Source organism: Mustela erminea, chromosome 9 (assembly GCF_009829155.1).
Source record: "Mustela erminea isolate mMusErm1 chromosome 9, mMusErm1.Pri, whole genome shotgun sequence".
Classification (NCBI taxonomy): Eukaryota; Metazoa; Chordata; class Mammalia; order Carnivora; family Mustelidae; genus Mustela; species Mustela erminea.
Window position 1 is genome coordinate 98,709,730 of NC_045622.1, and position 11,691 is coordinate 98,721,420.

The 11,691-nt window shown below is 35.6% G+C and overlaps 1 protein-coding gene across 1 annotated transcript; it reads left to right on the forward strand.

Moving 5' to 3' along the window:
* The first annotated feature begins 10,060 nt into the window (after positions 1 to 10,060).
* On the forward strand, positions 10,061 to 10,990 carry LOC116599700 (olfactory receptor 4C16-like). Its single transcript, XM_032359684.1, has one exon. The coding sequence runs from the start codon at positions 10,061 to 10,063 to the stop codon at positions 10,988 to 10,990; it is 930 nt and encodes a 309-aa protein (XP_032215575.1).
* The last annotated feature ends 701 nt before the right edge of the window (positions 10,991 to 11,691 follow it).

Sequence of the window (11,691 nt, forward strand, 5' to 3'; positions counted from 1 at the left end):
TAGTAAATCCTTTTATTGAGCACTTTTATGTGCACAGAAAAATTGAGAGGGAGGCATAGCAATTTCCCATGTACTGACTGCCCCCACACATGCACAGCCTCCTCATTGTTAACATCCCCTACAGAGTCATGTGTTTGTTGTGTTGGAACTTACACTGACATATCATAATCACCCATGGACCATAGTTCACCTTAGGGTTCACTCTTGCTATTGTACATTCTGTGGGTTTAGACAAATGTATAATAATGACATGTATCCCTGTATTATAGTATAATACAGATTGTTTTTATTGTCCTAAAGATCCTCTGTGTATCAATTCAGCTCTCTCTATTACTTCTTCATATTTGGTGTTTAAATTATGAAAAAGGATGAAGGTAAATCTATTTTGGTTAGGCCACCTTTTTTAGTTCTTCACTTTTATGAAGCTATTTAGGAAGTTCTGAAGACAGTCTCTTAAAAAGTACAGGGCCCACTTAAGACTGAAGGTTCTGTAAGTTCTTCTATGTATATAGAGGTTTGTAAACTACCAATAAAGATGATGCATTTCATTATTATTTTCCAAACAGAAGACCTTATTCTTCTTTATCAGGCTTTTGAACCCAGGCAGTATTCTAGGGCATAAGGAACTTATTGTATCATGCAATTCTCTAATTCATTACCATGCTTCTCCTAATATCGGCAAGTTATCTTTAATTAATATAGGTATTTAGGAGTAGATAGATATGCATATGGTTCTTGGTAACAAAAGTGTAATCATATACCTCAAACCTAACCTTGTAGATCACATATTTTGATATTACCTAATAAACAAGGGAAATTTCTTCTGCTTCATAAAAACTCTTTTCCTTTTATAGCACATCAGTTTATTTTAGTGTTCAAAAATCTTATTCTATTTTCAACATTTTGAGGAACCTCCATGCTGTTTTCCAGAGTGGCTGCACCAGCTTGCATTCCCACCATTGGAAGGGGAGGTGAACCATGAGAGACTATGGACTCTGAAAAACAATCTGAGGGTTTTGAAGGGACGGGGGGTGGGAGGTTGGGGTACCAGGTGGTGGGTATTATAGAGGGCACGGATTGCATGGAGCACGGGGTGTGGTGCAAAAATAATGAATACTGTTATGCTGGAAATAAAAATAAATAAATAAATAAATAAATAAATAAATAAATAAATAAATAAATTTAAAAAAAATCTTATTCTAGATATGACACAGATAAAGTGGTAAGCATTGGTAATTTTTAAATTTGAGTCTAATTGACACAACAGTTAATTTCAGGTGTACAAGTTAGTGATTTGGCAATTTTATACATATGCTGTGTTCTCCGCAAGTATAGATGCCATCTGTCCCATAACATTGCTAACAATGGACATTTTTAAATTGACAGTGAAAAATATGGACCCAGATTGTTTTGTGAATTATAAATTTATCCATGTTTTTCATTAAAACAACAAAATAGAACATTATTTAAGCATAATTCTTTTTCAGCAATTAGAGGCATTAGATCTGTTTATAAATATTCTGGTCTCTTCCTTTTTGGGACATAGTTCAATTGCATTTCCTGGCCCCCTTGTGGAAATGTATGATACTATCTTATAAAGCTGTATTGCCACATCCTGCAACCTACCAATTACACTCGTAGGAGACATATTTATAAAGATTCATAGTTATTGTTTATCATAATCAAATACTCATTGACAGGATAATACTTCAATATATTTTGAAATAATCATACAAGAGAGTATGTTATGATGGTAAAAATGAGTCTACAGCTGTATTCACAAACCAATATAAAACTTGGTAACATATGTAATGTTGAATGAACAATAAAGGCAATTCCTAGAATTCTGCATATAGTCTGCTATATTCCTTAAAATTCACAACTGGGGGAAACTGAACAATATATTAAGATGTTTTATTTTCAGGAAACAAGGTAAAGATATATTTAAAAATCAGGATATTAGCTATCCTTAGGATGAAGCAGGGGACAAGATAGGGAAGGGGTTAATTGGATTTAACTATTGGTAATATTTTAGTTCTTGGGATAGAGTTAAGTTTACAAATATTCATGATACTTTTTAAATAAATGCAAATAACAGTTGTATAAAAGGAATAAAATAAAATATGGTAAAATAGTTGGAAATGTGCAAAATGTAGAGTTAAAGATTTTTGATAAATGGGTTTTTTCTACTTGTCTGCTGGCTCTGCTTCCTTTTGGGCTCACTCCATTTTAGATCAGACTCTCTCCCCTTATGGAAAGACCTTAAGATTTCTGGGTATCTGCTCCAGAAGCCCTATTAGGAATAAAATAATAACTTTTTTCAAGAGTCCAAGCAAAAATTTTGAGTTTGCTTCTCATTTGCTAATAGATCTCTGACCTGATCATTAAACCGGGATGGGGGAAGTGCTTTCTGATTGGCCACACAGAAGTCATAGTGCCACCCTTGGAGAAAATGCTACTCATAACTCATACTGAAAATGGAGGATCTGTGGGTCTTCAGAGGAAAATCAAGTTTCATTCAAAGAAGGAAGACAAATCCTTTCAGGAAAAATCAAGTTCTTGATTTTTCCTGAAAAATCACTAAGACAGTTTTTATAGCTCATCTTTAGCCTCTTCCTGAGGCAGGTATGGTGTATCTGTTGAAGTGTTGGAGATGTTTCCTCAAAACAGCAAATGCTCGCTGAAGGTTCTCCTTATTGATGATACATTCTACAGCACTTCATGAAAAATTTCCTACTGTATTATGAGGAGAACATGACATTTTCAAGGTCTTATTTGATGTTTAGCGGAATTCAGTGTCTCAGTGCTATTGACCCTAGCTGCAACTGAGGCCCATCACTGAAGGGACTCCTAGAGGACTATTAGTTGTGTCCCCAAACCAGACCTCACTTCAATCTGCTCTTTCTAAATTAGTAGTTTTAGATTAGTTCAGAAATAATCTCTTCAATTTATTCCATCTGCCATCATATGGGTAATTATTCAGGAGTAATTATGAATTATGGTTAACATCTTTTTTTAAAAGATTTTATTTATTTTTCAGGAAAGACAGAGAGAGAGAGAGAGAGAGAGAGAGAGGCAGAGGCACAGGCAGAGGGAGAAGCAGGGTCCCCACTGAATAGGGAGCCTGATTTGGGACTCGATCCCAGGACGTTGGGATCATGACCTGGGCCCAAGGCAGATGTTTAACCAAATGAGTTCCTCATGTTCCCCCACTCAAAACTTTTTTCAGCTTGCTTTACTTGTCTAATTAATTCATTCAGTTCATTCATTTAGTAACCGATGGATAGCTTAATGCATAATATGGACTGCTTTTATTTTTAAAGATAACTTTAAAATAGATTTTATTTATTTATTTGACAGAGAGAGACACATCAAGATAGGGGATACAGGCAGGCAGAGTGGGAGAGGGAGAAGCAGGGTTTCTACTGAGCAGGGAGCCCAATGTCATGCTATTTCCCTGGACCCTGGGATCATGACTTGAAGTGAAGGCAGAGGCTTAATGACTGAGCCACCCAGGCACCCCTGAACTGCTTTTTGTAAATGCTTACTAGTAGATATGGTGGATAATAAGACAATGGTAATTCCCACCCTCGATGAGTATTTAAGTTTATGGAATATTATGGAATATTACACCTCCATAAAGTTTATGGAACTTGTGAAGATTTGAGGAGTAAAATTAGAATTCTTGGTTTCTGATTCACCTGCAAATCTTTCCTATTTTTAATTTCCCAGTAACAGATAATTTCAATCATAATTTGTATGCATCTGAGTTTTAGGCACTAGTGCTCAGGTGGCCTTCTTACACAAAAAATTCAGTCCTTCTGAAAGTCTACTCCTTTGGGTTGCAAATCATTGTCCTCTTGTGATTTGACTCATGATTCTTTGAGTGTGTTTCTTTTTAAATTAATTTATTTGTTTATAATTTTCTTTTTCAGTGTTCCAAGATTCATTGTTTATGCACTATACCTAGTGCTCCATGCAATACCTGTCCTCCTTAACACCCACCAGCAGACTCACCTATAGCCCCACCTCTATCCCCTCCTAAACCCTCAGTTTGTTTTTCAGGATCCACAGTCTCTCATGCTTCATCTCCCACTCCGATTTCCCCCAATTCACTTAACTTTCCTTCTAATGTCCTCCATGTTATACCTTAAGTTCCACAAGTACGTGAAACCATATTATAATTGACTCTTTCTGCTTGACTTCTTTCACTCAGCATAACCTCCCCCAGTCCTGTCCATATTGTTACTAAAGTTGGGTATACATTCTTTCTGATGGAGGCATAATATTCCACTGCATATATAGACCATACCTTCTTTATCCATTCATGCTTCTTAAGAGTCTTCAGGTATTCTTTTAAATGTTGATGTAACCCTGCATTTTGTTGTTGGCTCACTTCTCCACACTACCCACCTGATATTTCCAGGGCACAGTTGGTGTGGAGTGACCTTAGCCAATTTCTTGATTTAAACTATCATTTATAAGTGGTCATATCAAAATATAGTCTTACAGTTCTAACTTGAATTTCATACTTAAAAACAAACAAACAAACAAACAACAACAACAACAACAAAAAAGTGCCTACTGAAGATTTTCACGCATATATTCCTTGACTACTTAACTGTGTTTCAAACTATTCTCATTGCTTTACTATTAATTCTGAACTCCTCAACCTGAGATACCATTGCTAGCCATTAGAAATTTCCTTCATTATCATTTTCCAGTCCTTCCTGGTTCTGAGTTTAGGCTGGTGTCAGGAGAATGTGAGGAGTGAGGAAAAGCTATGAAAAAAGAGAATCAGGAGCACATGGTGGCTCAGTTGTTTAGCCTCTGCCTTAGGCTTAGGTCATGATGCCATTCTCTTGGGATTGAACCTCACATTGGGCTCTCTGCTCAGCAGGGATCCTGCTTCCTCCTCTCTCTGCCTGCCTCTCTGCCTAGTTGTGAACTCTATCTGTTAAATAAATAAAATCTTAAAAAAAAAAGAAAAGAAAAAAGAGAATCATAAATACATATCTCCACTCTGAACTTACTAAACATATAACCTGACAAACTGCTTAACTTTCATGAGTTTAGTGTTTGTTTTGTTTTGTTTTTTCATATGAAATGTCATTTTTAACACCTAGTTATGGAGTATTTATGTGAATGAAATGATATAACTTATAGAAAGTGATAAAGAGTTTATAAAAGGCATTTAATAAATATTGGTGTAATAAAATTATTTCAATAAAATTAATTCCTTAACAGGTGTCTTTACTAATATTAGTTGACAAAACAAATGGAAGTGGATTTGAAAAATATGAGGATATATATTCAGTACACATACTAATCTTTAGATCACTTGCTACAAATCTGTGGTTCTTTGGGGGTAGGCTCAGCTATAACACAGAGAACAGAACCTCTGGTTTTGGAACACTATACTGCTTTCCCTGGATTGTTCTTGCAAATAAATTACCAGAACTAGAGTAGCTTGTCACCAAAAGCATAGATATTAACTTAGGGCATTGAGCCAGGGATCAGAGTAGTTTCTCGGAGAACCACATCCTCTTTTGCCAAAGACACTATTTTTCCTTCTTCATGTCCTCAAGAATCTATATTTTCCTTTTTCTCCTGTATCTTTGGTCATCCAAAGGTACCAAATACCAGCAAAGCACGAAGAACCACCAAACCTGAGTCTGAAGAGGGTTAACTTATTCTACTGTGTTAGAACCAAAAGTTAAACATATTACAACATCTGGGATATTTCTGATTAATAAAGAAGAGAAAACTTTAGGGAATAATATTCTCTAAGGTGTTAATATTTTATATCATTATGTCTTAAAATATTCCCTCCAGGATGCAGAAAAAGGCATTTCTTTTTTTTTCTGTGTTCCATGGGAAGGCTGCTTTCAAAAAGGGATGGAAATGTTTGGCACTAATTTATGGTGTTCTAACAGGTAAGTGACAGGTTGCTTACACCTTTGTACTCAGAGAGGCATCATTATAAAATAATTCAATATATTTAAAATGTATTTCCATATGTCTTGTGACTATTGCTCTCATATCGTCTGAGAAGGGAACACGAGAAAAATAATTTTTCAAAAGTTTACTGTTTATATAATAAAGAAATAAAATGAAATATAAGATTTGGAGGAAAATAATCTTTTGCACTCAGTAAATATTTTATGAGTACCAGGTAAGTGAAAATCTTTCTGTGCCTTTCTATTGTTGTATGGGGGTGGAAACATGGATTTCATGTTGTAAGGTTTATTATAGTTTCTTGAGATAGTAGAATGTGTAAGGTTCACAAATGCTTTCCATATAAGGTAGCAGAGGAGGATAGGTTCTCAGTATGGATACTAAAATTAGAAGAATTTAAGCCTGGTGATAATCTGAAGAAAGGGTCAATAGAGACAGTGACTTTTACAGTTTTGTGAGAATGCTAACTTTCTTATCTCCAAGTGATGGTTTCAAATAGAAAGTTGTGTGGTACCTTGGTGACTCAGCTGGTTGAGTATCTGACTCTTGATTTCAGCTCTGGTCATAATACCGGGCCCCTCATTGAGTGCCACATCCAGCTCTATGCTCAGTAGTAAAGTTCTCAAGGTCTGCTTGATATTCTCTTTCTCTGCCTTACAACTCCCCCCTGCTTTTTCTTTCTTTCTCTCTAAAACAAATCAATAAATCTAAAAAATAAATGGAAAGTGGTACATCACAGCATGAAGTTATTATTCTTTGTATGTTTCCAAAATAATATTGTAAGAATTTAGTTTGCATTTGACCCACTTTTGAGACGTAGTCTGATTGCTGAACAACTGCTTCTTATGGAAATTTGGAGGAAACATGACAATGTGGAGGCAACACGACATCATGAGATTGAAAAGTGCCACCGTATATGTGGGATGGTTTCTTTTTTAGTCCTTCTTTTGTTTAGGCTTTTAAGGGATAAAGAATCTGGAGACAGTTTATTAACCTTCACACAGGGAAGGTGGATTTTGCATAGAAATGAGTATAGGGGTTCTCCCAGAGGTGGAATTCTAGTGTAACCTTAAATCAGGGAGGGTTAAGTAGTTGAAGGAAGCCCTTCAGCAAGCACTGTGGCAGCTGCAGAAAGACAAATTTATGGGATAGAATGATTCACCTGATACTATATTCCACTCTCAACTATTCTCCACTTTTTTTCTGTGTGCTTTTCTTTCAGGTCTTCTCTGTTACCTCCAAAACCAACATGTAGTTTGTTTGTTACTGTGCTGACAGTTTTAGACATTCCAAAGTTGGCTACACTTGTTTGAAAAGTTGAGGTAAGAGCAATACTTTTTTAGAAGATGTGTTATTATTCTAGGGTTATTTGTCCCTAGGTCATTGCAACTGATTTTTATATCATATTTTGTGGAGAACCAGATGAAAGTATTAACATGTCCTTGAAAAAAAAAAATGGACCTGTGGTCATACACTAAGATTTGGACAAAAACATGCCTCAGTTACAAGAACATAAGAAACGTGCCAAGGCTGTCTTTGCATTCTTTGTGGGTTAAAGAGTCTTGTAGAAAATCCTAATGTTTAAGACAATGATTTTTATGGGTGTCAGTGTTCCCAAAATCTTACATGGCTGTGGGATGCTCTTCATGGAACTCTTTCTGCTCCATGTTACTACATTGCTTAAAATCCAGCTCACTTCTTCGATTTATAAGTTAGGATAATATTTGTCTGTTGGCCACACATAATAGAGAGATGCAGGGGATTAATGATGTGGATGTATTCTGTAATCCAAATATTGCTAAAACCACCAGATAAATATATTTTAAGAAGCAATTGAGAAAATTTAATTAGGATCTACTAAGTACCTATGTGATACAAGGTGTTGTGGTTGGAACTTTGGAGAATAAAATCCTGAGAATAAATAGTTTTCAAAAATTCCTACTCAATATATGATCTTACAAGAAAGGCTATAAAGGATGGCATTGGAAAATAGGAGTGAGAATTTTTGTTTGTTTGCTTGTTTGCTTGTTTGTTTTTTATCATAACGTAAATACTGAAGGCCTCCAGAGGAAAATTCTTTGAATTGCATCCTAAAGTTTAGGGACAACTGAAGAAGGTAGAAATGTTGGAGGAATGAAGGAGATTATTGATTAATGATTACAGATTAAATATTTGATGAGAACTCACAGTTACTAACAAGTTAATGAAAACATATGTATTTATGTTAAATTATCTTAAAAATAGATGTCCACATGTATATATAACTTCACTTCAGGAATGAACAGTCTAAAGTGTTGATAACATAGAAACCTAAACCATACACTCAAAAAAGTGGTCACAATCAAGTAATATAGTTCCAAGTTTAAATATTTTGTGATGGATCATGCTTTCAAATGAACTAGGAAATAATGAACTTATTATACTGATTAAGACACCAACTAATTTCTTTGTAGTTTAAAATCTTTGACAAAGATTACACTATCCAAAGAAAATTAAGCAACAAAAAAAATGGAATTCTGAGGTAAATAACCTCAACAGACACTTTCCCAATAGTGGTTTTTGCTTTGGAGGAAGATAAGGTTCAGTTTCAGTATGTTGTGGAGAAGAAACTTTACCAAGGGAGAGGAAAAGATATATAAGGAAAATTTTCTGTTTAGTTTATCTGTGCTATGGCTACTCACAGCTTTCAAGACAGACATCAAAGGTATAGATGACTTTGAGAAGGAGCACAATGGGATAAGTAAATCTTCCAAGTTAATTTCAACCCATCACATTTCAGGTTTTATTTTTACTTGCAGGTAGTGCACTTTCAACATCATCTTGACAGTAAGATCTAGAGAAAAGATTTTGTTCTTGGAAGTGAAGTCAGTGGTCATTTTTTCCCCAAAATTTGAAAAAGGAAATCTTCATTTGAAAGGAATGAAATTTGAAACTTGGATGATCATTGACTTTGCCAGGTTAGAAAACAAACTGAATGAAGTCAGTTCTGACTCTTCCTCTTGTCTAAAACTGTATCTGCCTCACTCTTCTGAATCTCTGCTCTGTTACAAGGATGTGGGATTTTGGGTACCTAGATAATACAAACCCTACTGGGAATTATGATCATGATGATCTGGTCCTACATGAACTATCTGGTGACATCTCCCCAAATGACCTCAGACCCAAAGTGCTGAAACTAAAATTTGGATTAGTGAAAGCATGAGCTATTGAGTGATCATATCCCCTTTTCATTTATACATAACCTCAGGGATTTGGGGTCCACTAAGGAGTGTTTTATAGAAATAAGAGGGAGAAATTTAGAAATGCAGATATTTGAGATATAACCCACTATCAAAGAACATTCATTCACTTATCTGCATTAGTGTCTGTCAAATACTAAGTATCATAAATGTGTATCAAGGTAATAGCATATTATTTAGAAGGTGAGATATTTCCTGTTCCTCTTTTCTAGCTGTAATATCAGGGAGAAAATATTTAGTTAAAGAGGGCATGGCATATATTTATAAAATTATATATTTTTAATATATGTATATAATATATAAAATATACAAAAATATTCTCCATAAATATGTATAATAAATACAGGCTGATAAACATATGCATAAAGAAGACATTCTTTATAGGATGAAAACCAGGTGTGATATTTTTTATTTATACCATGAACTCGAAGGGCAGTCAAATATATCCAAAATGCCAACTAATACACCATCAAAACATGAGCCCAAAGATATGTTAAATACATAAAAATAATGGCATTAGTAATAAAATGGAGTCATATATTTTAAACTTATATTCATCAAATTGGAAAAACTAATCAGAATCACTTAAATGCTACAAGTTTGTATGCAAAGAGTGCTCTAGGGAGATATAACCTTCACAAGATTGTTGAGACTCATAATGACCTTATGAATTGATCATTAAAAATGAAGGAAAAAAAACTATTGAGGTGACTTGTAGAAACTCATTCCTAAAATATTAATGATGAGGAATATTTAGTTTGTGGGAAATATTCCATAAAATCACACATCACACCATGAATTAATTCCTTTATTTTTTGCAGATCAACACATTTGTACTCAAGCATCTCCTAATTGAAGAAATCATGCAGCTTAATAATGTGACTGAGTTCATTCTACTTGGCTTAACCCAGGATCCTGTTAGAAAGAAAATAGTGTTTGTCACTTTCTTGCTTTTCTATTTGGGGACGTTGCTGGGTAACTTTCTGATTATTACTACTATCAAGACCAGCCAGACACTCGGGAGTCCAATGTACTTCTTCCTTTTCCATCTATCTTTATCTGACACCTGCTTCTCTACTTGCATAGCCCCTAGAATGATTGTGGATGCCCTTTTGAGGAATACCACTATCTCTTTTAGTGAGTGCATGATACAAGTCTTTTCACTACATTTCTTTGGCTGCTTGGGGATCTTCATCCTTATCCTCATGGCTGCTGACCGCTATGTGGCCATCTGTAAGCCTCTGCACTACCCAACCATCATGAGTCGAAGGGTCTGTGCTGTTCTAGTGGCTATGGCCTGGGTGGGGTCCTGTGTGCATTCTTTAGCTCAGATTTTTCTTGCCTTGAGTTTACCTTTCTGTGGTCCCAATGTGATTGATCACTATTTTTGTGACTTGCAGCCCTTGTTGAAACTTGCCTGTGCGGACACCTATGTGGTCAACCTACTGTTGGTGTCCAATAGCGGAGCCATTTGTACAGTGAGTTTTGTCATGCTGATGTGCTCCTATGTTATTATCTTGTATTCTCTGAGAAACTACAGTGCTGAAGGGAGGAGAAAAGCCTTCTCCACCTGCATCTCTCACATCATTGTGGTCATCTTGTTCTTTGGTCCTTGCATATTTATATACACACGCCCGGCAACCACCTTCCCCATGGATAAGATGATAGCTGTGTTTTATACACTTGGAACACCTTTGATCAATCCTTTAATTTACACATTGAGGAATGCAGAGGTGAAAGATGCCATGAGGAAGTTATGGAGAAAGAAGTTAATCTTAGATGACAAAAGATAATATGGTATTGCAAAGTTTTCTTCATAGTTTGGATTTTTCTAGAAGTCCATTGAGAATCCTATCTTTTTACTGTGGTGTTAACATCATCAGGGGGCATGAGAATTCATTACTTCAAGAATGACCATGTAGGGGCACCTGGGTGGCTCAGTGAGTTAAAGCCTCTGCCTTCAGCTCAGGTCATAATCCCAGGTTCCTGTGATCTATCCCCACATCAGGCTCTCTGATCAGCAAGGAGCATGCTTCCTCCTCTCCCTGCCTACTTGTGATCTCTGTCTGTCAAATAAATAAATAAATAAATAAAATCTTTAAAAACAAAAAACAAAACAAAAGATGAATGAACATGTACACTGGTTAGTGTTGAGCCATTTTCATGTACAGAAGAGACAGCACCGGGTACAGACATGTCAACACACATGGCTTAGATATTCACTGCTGTGTCTCTAACTCTCTTACCTGTCTAGCATGGTTCTGGTTTTGACCTAGTGTTTTCCCTGCCCTTCTTCATGTTGTTTTGTGGTGTCTCTGTTTATAAGTTATGTTTTATTTGCTTATATCCACAGCTTGGCAGGCTTTTCCTCCTTCAAATGACTTCTTTTGTATTAGACACTTCAGTCACATCAAGTCTGATCATGGAGCTTCAACTTGGTTGTTCTTTTTGGTTGACTGAGCAGAAAGCACCAGATTCAAATGATTGTAAAATC

What these genes read in the sequence shown, in the direction of transcription:
- LOC116599700 (XM_032359684.1), top strand. Translation starts at nt 10,061, where the DNA reads ATGCAGCTTAATAATGTGACTGAGTTCATTCTACTTGGCTTAACCCAG.